The 14,787-nt window shown below is 36.5% G+C and overlaps 1 protein-coding gene across 1 annotated transcript in view; it reads right to left on the bottom strand.

Annotated features, from left to right (window-relative positions):
• Positions 1-11: 11 nt before the first annotated feature.
• SC5D (sterol-C5-desaturase) overlaps positions 12-14,787 on the bottom strand; it is a 15,156-nt gene continuing 380 nt past the window's right edge. Inside the window, exons 2-5 of the mRNA XM_008072002.2 lie at positions 4,035-4,253; positions 3,122-3,254; positions 1,426-1,526; positions 12-903 (exon numbers count right to left, since the gene is read on the bottom strand). Coding sequence (XP_008070193.1) covers positions 448-903; positions 1,426-1,526; positions 3,122-3,254; positions 4,035-4,244 — 900 coding nt within the window. The 5' untranslated portion in view covers positions 4,245-4,253 and the 3' untranslated portion in view covers positions 12-447. The remainder of the gene's footprint in view (positions 904-1,425; positions 1,527-3,121; positions 3,255-4,034; positions 4,254-14,787) is intronic.

Below are 14,787 nucleotides of genomic sequence, written 5' to 3'. Positions count from 1 at the left end.
GGGCTCAGGCAATCCACTCACCTCAGCCTCCCAAAGGCACGGGATTACAGGCTGAGCCACCAAGCCCGGCTTGTTAATATTTCTTAACTATGGTGTTTAGTCTTGGTATTATCAAGCACAATGAATTTTCTTAATGAGTATGGGTAGACTGGTAGATTAAGGCAAAAGAACATAGGCTAATCCCCTTAATAATTTATTCTATATCTTATTTTAAATTGCTGCTGAGGTTTTGCAACTACAGATCTGCTTACTAACAGACATACGTCCCTTATACCAACATGTTAAGCATAAGATTAGTATCTTGGTGTTTATAGCATCTTCTCTTAATTTACCATTATGTTCATTTCACAATCTTGATTTTCAAATGATACCATTTCTTGTTATGTATCTTGGCTGTGTAGATTATTTTTCCTCATTAAAAATATTTAAAAACAATAGAGTAATAATCTACTCAGTCTTTGTAAGCAATCCGTTGAGTAATTTTTCATTTTTATAACCATTATCTGCATGGCTGTTGCACTTTTCTTCTGTCATTTTCTTCACATAATCAATTGGTCCCTTTCCCTCAAATGAGGAAGGATTTTTGAATGACCCTCCAATCCTATCCCACAGTGTGAAATACTGTCCATAATTATAGTCAAAGAACATATGGTGGTCTGTATGATGAGCTGAGCCATTAATAAATGGCCTTAAGATTTGGGGGACACGAAAATCACCATCGTGAATAGAAATTGTCCAGATATTAACCACGATGTACAAACCTAAATAAATCACCTTGTGTAATGGAAAGACAAAAGGGTATATATGGTAAGGTAGACTCTGAAGGAAGCCATCCACAGGGTGAAAAGCATGACTTGCAAATGGAGTAGGAACCTTCCAAAGATGATGAGGTTTATGGATACGCTACAGAAGAAAAGGACACAATTAGCACCATGACATTTACCCAGCGCAACATTCAACTTAGTTTTTTATATTCATGTTGTGGAAATGACTTTACTAAAACATCATTTTGAAATTAGCAAAATCACTTTCCCAATTGCCCTTTTTCTTTACCCCAAAACAGTAAAATTTTGTAACAGTCCCATAAGACTCATAAAGAATATGAACAAAATGTATCTTGAACCTGTCATGACTATGGCTACCTAGGCATTTCATACAGAGGATGCCAAAAAAAGTATACATTTTAAGAAAAGGAGAAACCGTATTAAAATTGCAATCCTCAATATATACTGATAATGAAAGATGACTACAAGATACGCTTGACTTCTGCAATTACAAGAGGTGTTCAGAGTGGTTACCATCAGTGTCCAGACACTTCAGATTATGGCGAGCACCTCTTAAAATGTGTGTACAGTTTTTTTGGCACACCTGATATAGTTAGAAAAAATATTTGGAAGTAGAGAAAATAATTTATAATGACTCTACCTTATATACAAGTTTATGATGAAGACCTCTATGAATCCAGTAGATCAGCATGTCAGTGAAAAAGAGGAAAGATGTAACACTAACAAGGAATTGAAACCAGCCTAGAAGAGACAACAGGAAACAAGGAATCAAAATTCAGCTCCCAGGCATAGAGTTCACTTTTTATATGTCTAAGTGCAAAATGGAATCCTAGACTCAAACACTATCTGTTTCAGCTAATTCAATACCTTATAAACTAATCTCCCATGGCTCCCTGGAATCTGATCATTTCATTTTTCTCTCCTAAGTACTTGAAATATCACACCTAAAATATTCCTTAATTAAACTATAAAGATATTTCTGAGACAGAAAAGGATATTCCTAACACATCTTTATTATTTAAATCTGAGACGAATCATTTTTCTTCATATTAATCTGCCTAGAACGTAATATCTCCTTGATTAAAACTCCACTAAATACCTTAAACTTAGTATTTACTTCATAACCCCAGTCAATTCTGATCCTTTCAACCTCAACATTTCTGTGCTTCTGCTCTAACAAGGCAGCTTTACTCAATGTCCTCCCAGTGTTTGAAAGTCCTACCTTTGTAACTTCCCTCATACTGTTTCAAGTATCTAGAATACCCCCCTTTACTTGTACTCATAATCCTGTCCAATTTTCAAGGCCCAGCCAATTCATCACCCTAGTATATAATGTCTTGTTCCCTCCTCTAAATAACTAACTTATTTCTTATAGAGCAGGGGAGCTGTAGCCAGCAAACCTGGGTTCAAGTCTCAGACCCACCACTTTTTTTTTACTGAAACAGTACACCTCACTGATTCACCTATACAAGGAACAAAGTAATAGCACCAACCTCACAGAATTGTTGTTGAAAAAAATGGATTGATACTTGTGAAGAGCTTAGAATTGCCACTGGGCACATATTAACATTCTACAAATACTATTATTGTTACTTTCTATATACTAGACACTGGAACTGTATCTTGATGAGGAAAGTTCAAAATTTCACTAAACTTTAAAAGTTTCATCACTGCAGGATTATTTATAATAGGAAAAAAAGGAACAATGCAAAGGTCTAATAATTAGGGATCATTTACATAAATTATGGATATCCACACAATAAAACACTATGACTAACATATTATATAATGTCAATATTTATTGACATGAAAATATGACCATGTCAATTGCTAAGAGAAAGAAAAATATCAGTATGTATAGTATGCATAATAGGACTTCATTTGTGTAATGTAAATAAAATAATACAGGCAAAGAAAAGTAGGAAAATATATGCCCAAAGATTTAGTTTCTAAGTAGCAGGATAATGCATTCTTAAAAAATCTGTATTTTCTGATTTTCAGCAATTATCATATACTACTAAGGTTTTTATAGAAGTTTGAATTCAATAATAATAGAAGAAAAATACAAAGACCCATCACTGATCATGCCAGTCTTCCCCCAAGCACTGTCTAATCTACAATAGACTTTAAAATTGATAGCCAAAACTAAAGAAATGCACATATGTGATAAGACAGAAACACATGAAACAACACTGAAAACAAGTGAATAATTTTTAAGAGAGAGAGAGAGAGAGAGAGAGGAAGAGAGAGAGAGAGAGAGAGGCAGGTATGGTTCTTTAAAAAAGCCAGTCTGTGCTTAGACTACTCTCTTCCTGACACTTGTATTATTTACTCACCATATGGAAACTCTCCTATGTTGTCATATAATTTGCTGTAGCCTCTCAACTCTAGCAGGAACAATAAAACAGTAGGAATACTGATCCAGGGCAGTGACTGGACAGTAAACATAATCTCCCGATAGACTTGATTCTGAAAATGGAATTTCCAATACAAATCACAAAATCTATGTTAAACAAAACTAGCATAAGATTGCTTTGGATTGAATTTTTTAAATCTCTTTTATAAAGGAGTTCACCTCCAAACTGTGTAAAGAAAAACATTTCTTTTGTGCTGAACAAATGCAACAAGTATTTTAAATTCTGAAATACTTTCTTCTGTATTCTAAACTTTTATTTATGGAATAATCATTTCTTTCATAATTAGTTTCCATCCCCTATCCTCTTTAGAATAATCTGTATTCTAAACTTTTATTTATGGAATAATCATTTCTTTCATAATTAGTTTCCATCCCCTATCTTCTTTAGTTTTGTTGATGTTTTTCAGTCCTTGGAGTCACTGACAAATACAAATAACTGAAATAGAAAAATGATTGCAAACAACTATAAAACTACTGAGTTTGAATCCCTATCTAGCCAAAAGACAAAACATGGTAAAAAAAAAAAAACTTCAGTTTGTGAAAGTCATAAATTAAAATGATTACATAAACGTGCATTTATTTATCACTATCAGCATAGAATTGCTCCTCTATGTATCTAGCAAGATAATCATTTTTTAAAAAGATAGATTCATTTAAATTAAGGAAAAGGGAGAGGGGATCAGCCCTCATAAAAAAATATCTAACCCATTTGCAGCTGGTTTAAAAAACTTTATTTAATGGTTACTTTATTTAATCAGTTTAATCTGAAAATCTCACAAATATGTTATTTTTACTGTAACGGTAGTTAGAAAATAGGTTAAAATTTTTCTTACCTTTAAAAACTGTGGATGTTTCATTAATGAATGATCAAAGACAAAATAATAGCTCAGAGTTGCACAGATGAAATAAAGGATATAAGCACCAACATTTGTTACAATCAGAAGACTAATAGTTTGTCGGAAGATGTCATCTTCTGGCCATGTGGCTGGATATATATATGGTGTAAAAAAATGATAATCTGCAGCATTGAGAACAAGATCCATCTCCTGCCCCTAAAAGATAAACATGTGCAACAATTACTTACTATGCCTACATTTTTCTAAGCAAAATTTTTTTCAGAAACACTACATCTAAAGTTCCTAATTTAAGAACAAATCACATGCAGTACAAGTGTGCTGCCACCAGAGTCCCCTAAATAACATCTTTAGAGCCAAAAGAGGCCATAAATATCACCTCTCTCAAATTAAAAATATAAATAAGTAGGTAAGTAAGGCAAAGTGAAGTGGCTCTCGCCTAGAATCCCAGCACTCTGAGTGGTTGAGATGGGATGACTGCTTGAGCACAGGAGATCAAGGTTGCAGTAAACCATAATCTTGCCACAGTACTCCAGCCTGAAAGAGTGAGGACTGAAATTTAAAAAAAAAAAAAAAATCTCTAGTCCAATCTCTTTATATTATATATGGGGACACTAAGCTCAATTAGAGAAACTGAGGCCCAGGAAAGGTCATCAAACCAGTAAGAGTCATCAGTTTAGATCGAATTCCATTTTAGCCTTCTTCCCTACTGCATGCTATGGTGACAGGGCAAGTAGTGAAGACGGGAATACAGGGCACTAGGGACTCAAACAGTTTACTCCTTCAGCTACAGGCTTCAGCTGCATGTCTCTCCTTCAAGGACTAATATTTCAGAGATTTTTGTTTCAGTGCTGAGACCTAAGATAAACACCCTAAAAAGCATCCATGCTGCCACCGCAACCACAGATTCAGGGACTACCTGTTCTTGTGACACTCTTGCTAACAGAACAAAGTGAGAAGGATTTATTCTTGATGTTAGAGCTATAATTTATTTCTCTCAAATTTATATTCTAGATCAGGAGTTGGAAAACTGCAGTGCAGGGACCAAACCCAGAGCTTGTTTTATAAAAAATTGTATTGGAACATAGCTACTCTCAGCTGTTTACATATTGTCCATGGCCGCTTTTTCTACTACAAAGGCAGGATTGAACCACTGCAACAGAGACAGTAGGGCCCACGAAGCCAAAGATGCTCACTATCCGGCCCTTTACAGATAGTCTGCCAAGTCCTGTTCCAGATGCTTAAACTCTAAAAACTTTAGTCAATTCAGGCAACACTTAAGTCTATTCAATACTCACAGTACTGTTACACTACAGTTCAGTGATATTATGGTCAGCTTTTGTGATCAGACCATGGAATCCATCATTTGTGATCTACTCACTCATTCTTCATTGCACTGTTTGCAGAGGAAAATCTAAAACTTATCTTACTTGTAATTGATATTTTTAAACAATAAAAAAAAAACCAGTCTACAAATTGCTTACCAACAATAAATTTTAGGTATTCAAATGGCCTTTGCTTCCTACATATTGGTCCATGTTAATAAATATCAATTTATGAAATGAAACAGCCTATAGGTAAGGACAATTCTAAAAATATTTATTTACTTATCTGTAGTCTATTTCCCCCACTAGATTCCCTATGAAATTTCCCCCTACTAAATCCATTAGTATCTTTAAAAATACCAACACATAGTTCAAAATGAGAAACTGATATGAAAAGATATACAATGAGAAGTCTTGTTTCCATCCATGTCTCTATAAACCATAACTGTCATTTGACTTCCAGCTCTCTGAATGGCTGTATTCATTAGTTTCCTGTGAATCCTTATGGTGTTTTTTAATGTAAGATAAAACAACTACAAATTTTCTTTCCTTCCTTCCTTACAAAAAGTGGAACACTGCACACACTGTGAAATTTCGTTTTCTTTAAATTTGCAGATCTTTCCATCTCTGTATAAAGAACATTATTCTTCTTTTTCTTTGTTTTTAAACGCTTTATTGAGATACAATTCACATATCATAAAAGTCACTACTTTAAAGTGTATGATTCACTCTTTTTTTTTTCTTTTAGCACATTCTGAAAGCTATGCAGTCATTACTACTATCTGGTTTAAGAACATTTTTTAGCACCCAAAAAAGAAATCCCATCCTCTACACTCTTGAGCTTCTTGGATGTTTAATGTTTTCCTTCAAATATGGGGAGTTTGGGGTCACTATTTCTTAAAATAAACTTTCTATGCATTCTTCTTCTGGGTCTCATTATGCTTATGTCAGCATGCTTGAGGGTGTCTCCCAAATCGCTGATCATTTTTTTCTTTCCCTTCCTGACTGCTACATAATCTCAATTGATCTATCAAGTTTTTTTAATCTGTGTTCTGTTGGCTCAAATCTGCTTTTAAGGTAGACAGTTAATTTCAGTTACTGTACTTTTCAACTCCTGAATTTTCACTTTTTTTTTTGGTTTAATAACTTATATCAACTTATTGATTTTCCCTGCTTGGTGGGAAACTGTTCTCATGCTTTTAATTATTTAAACATGGTGTTTTTTTCATTCTTTTGTAACATATTTATAGTAGCTGATATGGATTATTTGAAGACAAACATCTGGACTTTCTAAGGGATAGTTTCTATTGATTGATTGCCTTTGGTGTGTATATGGGCCATACTCTCCTGTTTCTTTTGGTGTATCAGAATTTTTTGTGGAAAAGGAACATTTTAAGTGATATAATGTGGCAACTCTGAAAATCAGATCCTCTGTATGCACCACACCCCATTGACTGCACCCCAGGGAATCATGTTGCTGTTGTCGATGTGCATTAAGTGGCTTTATGAACTAATTGTGTAAAGACTGTATTCCTTGGTGTGTCACTATGAAATCTCTTACTAATGACTGGACAGATTTTCTTTAATGTCTTGAACTAATAAGTGTGTCAATACTTGCTGAGATGCTGTGTTGGGTCATGCTTTCAACACTTCTGTGGGCAGTCAACAATTCTCACTAGCCTTCATCTCACGCTTGAGCAAAGCCTCAAGTCAAAGATGAGGAATTAGGGCTTTCTCCCATCTTTCTTGGGTATGTGTACAGCCCTGCTCATGGAACTCATTCTAGATTTCCAGAAAAATGTCAGAGCTTTTCAAAGCCTCCTATGGACATCTCATTCCTCAGTTTTTCCTGACGATCTGGGGTGTCAAACAATGAGTCTTCTTGGCATATACCATGGGGACAGGACTGTGCCCAGTGAGCAAGCTTGAAGACAGGTTAAAAAAAAAACACAAGCCTTGAAAACTGCCGGGGCTGGGCTCGGTGGCTCAGCCTGTAATCCCAGCACTTTGGGAGCCTGAGGCGAGTGGACTGCCTGAGTCCACGGGTTCGAGACCCACCTGGGCAACTTGGCGAGACTTCATCTCTCCAAAAAATCAAAAAAATCAGCTGGGCGTGGTAGCACACGCCTGTAGTTCCAACTACTTGGAAGGCTGAGGTGGAAGGATCGCCGGAGTCCAGCAGGTTGAGGCTGCGGTGGCTGAGAGCATGCTGCTGCACTCCAGTCTGGGAGACAGAGTGAGACTTCAATTCAAAAAAGAAAAAGAAAATTGCCAAAGAGGTAAAATGGTGACAATTCTCTGGGCTGGTGTTTTTGGGGGAGCTGCAAACCTGTTCTATACCCTCTATGATTACTAGGCTGCTCTTTTTCATAGTAACTGTGTTGTAAAGCTTAGTTTTCAAGACTACACAGAGCTGAGGAAAGGGAGATGGAAAAGGGGCAAGCTGAAATGCCACTATGTTCACTGTTCTTATTTTATTTTTTTTTTTTGAGTTGGAGTCTCACTCTGTCGCCCAGACTGGAGTGCAGTGGTCGCTCCCAACCACCGCAGCCTCGACCTGCTGGGCTCCGGTGATCCGTCCGCCTCAGCCTTCCAAGTAGCCAGAATTATAGGCATGCACTACCACGCCCGGCTGATTTTTTGATTTATTGTAGAGATGAGGTCTCGCTGCCCAGGCAGGTCTCGAACCCGCGGGCTCAGGCAATCCACTCATCTCAGCCTCCCAAAGGCGCAGGATTACAGGCTGAGCCACTGAGCCCGGCTTCACTGTTCTTATTAAGAATCAGTCATTTTTCTCAAATAAAGGCCCCTAAGATTATTTAAAACCTTTAATTTTTTTTAAACCTTTAATTTCTAGAGTTGTAAAAAAGCTGACTTTGACAAGTTTTGTCAATGTTTTGCTACTTTTATTTATTTATTTATTTATTTTTGAGTTGGAGTCTCACTCTGTCGCCCAGACTGGAGTGCAGTGGCTGCTCCCGGCCACCATAGGCTCGACCCGCTGGGCTCCGGCGATCCTTCCGCCTCAGTCTTCCAAGTAGCTGGTACTACAGGTATGTGATACCATACCTGGCTAATTTTTGGTTTATTGTAGAGATGAGGTCTCGCCAAGTTGCCCAGACAGGTCTTGAACCCGTGGGCTCAGGCAATCCACTGATCTCAGTCTCCCTAAGTGCAGGATTATAGGCTGAGCCACAGAGCCCAGCTTTGGCTGCTTTTATAGAAGAGATTTTCAGAGGTTTTTACTCTGCTATCCTGGAAGCCACCATCTCCTCTTTTACAGTACAGCTCTACTACCATTCTTACTTAAAACATTTGGCATCAGCTGTATCTTAGAATTCAGAATTTCTAGATTTTGTTAAGGTCTTAACATTACCCTATCATTAAACATATTAATATTTGTTTAGAAAATATGTGAATATTCACATTAAGTGGGATAAATACACACTCTAAACAGTATTAGAGTGCATTTGTATGTTAACGATTCATGAAGTAATAAACTGATAAACAAAAAATAGTAAAATTGATGCAGACTACAAATACTTTATTCCCTTTTTAAAGGAAAACATTCAGGAAACTTTCAAACACATATGAAATCAAACAAAGTTAAATACCTGTCTGTGTACATGAATATTGACATGTAATAAGTCTTCACTGCACCTGGTTGCTTGAGGATCTTAAAGAGAAGGGCCCATCGGGTTGAAATTACACACTGAAGATGAGCCAAGATCAGGATTCTCAAGTGATAAAGCAACATTACGCAAGATGGCCTTTTGAAAAGATATCTACCAATGTCATCTGTCCTATTTATATTTCTGCCTAAGCAATTATTGTTTAATTGCTTACCATAACGCCTCCAGTGATTTTTCCATCTGCGTTCACAATATAGCCACTTTCATCATCCTCTGTTAGTCATATTATGCTCATGCTTACGCTCATTCAACAACCTTTCAACAACTTCCCCATAACCCAAGAAATGCCTAAGAGGAGCATCATGATCACTGTTGGACATTCTTCAACATCAGTCTCTTCTGATTTACTTACGGTTTTGGACGTTAAATGTATGGTATAATTAATGACAGTAGATAGCATCATCTTATTAGTAATAGAAAACCCTTAAAAATATCTGCGGGTTCATTTTCAAACCTCCTTATCAGCTAACATAGTAATCATTTATTAATGCTGATTTATCAACAGCCTCTCAAACATTAAGTAATTTTGAAAACAGCCTTTTTACAACTAAACTCTTACAGGAACTATTTATTTTGGGGCCACCCTTAACAACACAGGCAGTGTAGTTTTTTTTCCAGGGCATAACATTCCTTGTTTTCCAGTGCATAACATTCCTTCATGAAAAATGCTATATTCCAGGCACAGCAAGGGAAAAGCAAATAATAAAAACATGATTAGAAAACACAGTTGAGGAGAATTCACAAAAGAGTTTTCTAGAAATAATAAAAATTTTCCATTGTCTCTTACCATATTTTCAGACATTTTTCACCACATTGCTTCCTAAATTTCTGAATCCTAAATCCTAACACACATCTTTGGTAGCAGTTCTTCATATATGCTAACTTACTTCATGGCCAACAATCAATCAGTGACATTTGTTTATTTCTTATTGCCAAATCCACTTAATCAAGACATGGCTAGTGTCTTCACTTTCCGCCCTGAGCAATGTTTACCTATTTTTCATTAGTTCTTGGTCCTCACCGCCACTGTAAAACATCACAATCTGTTTTTCTACTCTTTAAGTCACATATGGTGGTAGTTCCCTCACTGTGTCCTTCAGAAGGATGCTACACAGACACACCATGCACAAGCCCCTACAGCCCTATTTTCGGTGCAGTTACTAATGACAGATGTTTCCATTCATTCTCACTGTTACTAACAGGGTATCTTAAGCTATTTTTGACATTTTCACATGTAACTAAACCCAAAGTAACAACAACAACAAAACAGTATCAGCAAACAACAGCAGGAATACCTAACACATGTCAGGAGATGAACCTGGTAAAAGGAAGTCAGTGTCAGACTATGAAGAGATCTGCTAAGGGATTTGGACTTTCTCTCACACACGAAGATGCAATGGGCACCTCGGTATGCTGGAGTCAGGATCTATCACCAAATGAGCTTGAGTGCTGAACTTACAGACAAAACAATCTTTGTTTTCAGGGTTTTACAGACCCAAAGGGCTAAAGGACTATGGAACTGTGCTCCTCTGTGTGTGTTCACTGTTGTTTACTTAATGTACATATTTGGATGGGTTCTAATCTTTCCTTATTACAAATAATGCTACAATGATAAGCCCTACATTGGATACATTTTTACAAGCAGAAGAGCTAAGACAAAGAGTTATTACATTTGTAACTTTTTGTAGATTTTTGCTAAGTTGCTCTCCATAGGGGTTATACTACTTTTTAAGTCCTCAAACAATCTAAAATAGTACCTATTTCTTTATAATTTCGCCAATAGAGGATAACAGCAAACATCTGCATATCCATCAGTCTAATAGGAAAGAAAGACTATCTTGGTGTCTTGCATTACCTTATTATCAGTGAAGGTGAGAATCATTTCAAATATTTAGAATTTATTTTTTTTGCTGTTGTTTATTTGTTTTTATCCTTTGCCCAATTTCCCACTTGGTTTTTAGTATCTTCAAAAAAGTCAAATTCTATAAGCTCCTTGTTTATTAGGACGTTTAGCCCTTTCCTTATGGTATAAATTATAAACATTTTTCTCACTTTGTTAGGGAGAGAAGAAAAATGCAATTAATGCCAAATGCCACATATTAACATATACCCCTCATCATATATGTCACTGTTAATTCATTCAAGTAGTTGATTAAGTGTTAAGCACTACATTAGGTAATAAGCATAGATCCTGTCTAAATCCATCTTAAAGGTCAAGCAACTGCAGAAACAAGATGACAAGGGTTGTAATAAAGATATGTATAGCAAATTCTATGAGATCTGAAGATAAAACACAACTACCTCAGCTTACAGTAAAAAGTCTTCTGGCAAATATGACATTAGATTTGGGCTTTGAAGGACATCACCAGAAAGAAAAAGGTTAGGGATAGTCATTCTAAAGAAAAGAACTGCAAAGCATGGAAGGGTCATGGTACAATAACGGCTCATCAAATGTGGCTGGTGTTCACCAAACAGTGTGATACAGATGAGGAAGAGGCAACAACACGTGAGGGAATGAACCGGTAAAAGGAGATTGGTGGTAGACTATGAAGGGATCTGCTAAGGAATTTGGACTTTCACATACAATGGGACCCACAAAAGATATTTAAGTAGGAAAAAATATATAATCAGACACACATTTCATAAAAAACATTCCAGTAGGAATATGAAGTATGGATGAGAAGCAGCGATACAAGTTTGGTTGCTCCTGGAGGAGCTAACCCATAGAAGATGACCAGACCTCCACAGTGGCTGTGATGAATAGCCATATTCATCAGAGATGTATCAAGTAAAAAAAAATAAAATAAAATCCCCAGGACTTGGGATACCCACAGATATTAGAATATGAATGAGGGAGAAATCTAGGGAGATTTTAGCTTGTCTGAGTAGACGGTGGTGTCATTATAATTGAAATTGGGAATACTGGCAGAGTTAGTAGATTTGGGTAGGGTAGAAATAGGGGGTGGGTAAGAAATAATAGGTTCTATTTGGATCTGTAAATCTAATTATCTGTGGCTCACCTGGAGACCTAGACATAAGCAGTAGGCCACACGTAAACATAAATCTGAAGTCAAAAGCGAGCCCAGAACACAGGTAGAAGTTGAAGCTGAAGTCACAAGGGTGAAGACTGTCACAGGAGGAACTGGAGCAAGGGAAGTGCACTAAGTAAATAATACCAGGGAACACAAACATTTAATAATTGAAAAAGATATTGCTCCACGACTAAAGATTGGTAAGAGTCGATGACCTAATCTACATATTACCTATAAGTCACATAGTCCTGATTCAGTACAGCACTTAGAATAGTATGGTGCAAACAAAAAGAACTCAAACATTAACTAAGAGACTTCTTCATTCAGTCTTTAATATCAGATATAAATAAAAACCTTAATCAATCCCTATCTTAAAAAAAAAAATTCTTTAGTGTTACTTTTACCTGGATAATTGTGTGAATTTATATATCCCCTGCTATAATAGTAAACCACTGCATTGAAGGGAGGAGGAATAGGACCTAAAGGCAGTTTAGACACTGGGAAATTAAACCTGTTCTAAGTGTTTTTACAATTTTGGCTTCGATTAATCCTGTTTGTTGAATGTAGTAACTAGGTACTCATTAACATACTGCTGTAATTTCTGACATCTAACACATAAAATCTTCTGAAGATAAGATCTCAACACTGAGATTAAATGTTGTGGTAAATTTATATTCAAATCCACATCCATAAAATATAGATAATACAGCTATATTACAGAACTGTTGTAAGGTTTAGAGACTAGGTAGTCTTTTGACACCACCTGACACACAAGAGTTATTCAATAGTATCTCAGGGAGCCAAAGGGATAAAAATTATTATAACGTAAGACACAAAAAGTGCCATTTTCCTTGAAAAATAATTGATAACAGCTAACATTAATGTTTACTGTACACTAAGTACTATAAGTATTTTACATGTACTAATTCATTTAACCCTTTCAAGAAACCCCAAAAGTTAGGTACTAGCATTTTTCCTATTTTACAGATGAAGTTGGGCACAGAAAGTTTAAGTAACTTGCCCAGGGTTACAGAGTATATAAACACTGAAACTAGGATTCAAACAAACAGTCTGATTACAAAGTGCATGGACTTCCACCAAGTTCTACCGCCTCTTTACCTCCTTCAATTTTTAAAATTCTCGGTACTTCTACAAGCACAATTTGCATAAATTTTAAGGACTTTATAATCCCTGAAGTAAGGGATCTATAGACTCTAAGTACCACTGCTTGAAACCAAAGCTTATATTAAATATTATTTTATCATTGCAGAAATAAAGAAATCTTTTCTTAAAATACAATTACCAATAAAACAATACTAGGCTTAAAATGAGTACTCAGTCATTTTGCTTAACTTAAAAAGTATAGATAACAATAGCTAACATTTATTGAGAATCAGGTATTATTTTAAGCACATTTTTGTACAACCTCATCTAATTCTCCCAACTTTATGAGGCAGGTACTTCTATAAGCCCCAATTTATCGATAGGGTTACTGAGGTCAGAAGTATTCAAATAACTTATTCGGTAACAAGAAACTGCTATCAGGTACAAAATTCTGAGTACCACCCCACACTAATTAAATTACATAATGAATGCTGCCCATCAAAAGAGGACTGGATTTAAAAAATGTGGTACATATACACGATGGAATACTACACAGCCATAAAAAAGAACAAAATCATGAATTTCGCAGCAACCTGGATGGAACTGGAGTCTATAATACTGAGTGACCTCTCACAGAAACAAAGATCCGAGTATCACATGTTCTCACTCATATAATGGACCTTGAACATCCAATGTAATACTATTAGAAAATGACTGACGGTACTGGGAAACTATGGGGGGGGAGGAGGATGGGATTAACAGTAGCAAATATCTGTCTGGGGATGGGAAAACACCTCTTATCAACAGGGTGCCTGAATGAAACGTAATTGTACACCTAACCCTTAACTGTACCCCACAAAACCATCATAAAAAATACTGATTAGAAAATAAATAAATAAATTACATAATGAATAGAAAAGCACTTTATAAGTGATCGAGGATCATGTAGTTATTGTTTATTAGGTAATTATCATTAGAAAGTTTTTAAAAAGTGATAGTGATATAAAGACAGGCAGCCTCCTAGGAAACACTGGCCAAAAAACCACTAACTTTCCAGATTGAAAACTTTACTGAGGTCATGTTTTCTCCACCGCTGCCACCTCCAAATCTACTCTGCTCTAGCACAGGGCCGGCAGTATAACATAATTTTTGCCCTTTAACATGCTAAAGCAACAGATATTTTCCTGTACGCTTCTAGTCTGCTCAAGCCCTGGATCGCTGCTCCGCCATACTAGTTACTTTGCAGTAATTGAGGCTTGCAATGCAACGGTCAGGAGTTCAGATAACGAACTAGGTTCTTCGGCCTAATTCCTTTGCCCCTTAAAAAAAAAAAAAAAAAAATCCCTCTAAGAACGAAGGGAAAAGTAAAAAAGCATTAGCGTTGAGCAGCCAGACTTCCCTTAAATACGAGATCCGCACTAGTCAACGTCAAACACTGCATTTTCGCGAGCCTGTCCATGTGAGTTTCAAGTCCAGGCCTCCCCCAGCCTAAAAAAAATCCCCTCTCGCCAACGGGCCTCGGCTGTTCTGCCAGCCCGGGCCAGCGTGCGACCCCCCCCCCCCCCCCCCCCCCCCCCCC

The sequence above is a fragment of the Carlito syrichta genome, unplaced genomic scaffold, assembly GCF_000164805.1.
Source record: "Carlito syrichta isolate Samal-C Ts95f unplaced genomic scaffold, Tarsius_syrichta-2.0.1 Scaffold314806, whole genome shotgun sequence".
Lineage (NCBI taxonomy): Eukaryota > Metazoa > Chordata > Mammalia > Primates > Tarsiidae > Carlito > Carlito syrichta.
Note: the sequence above shows the minus strand (reverse complement) of the source record. Positions and strands in the feature narration are given on the sequence as shown.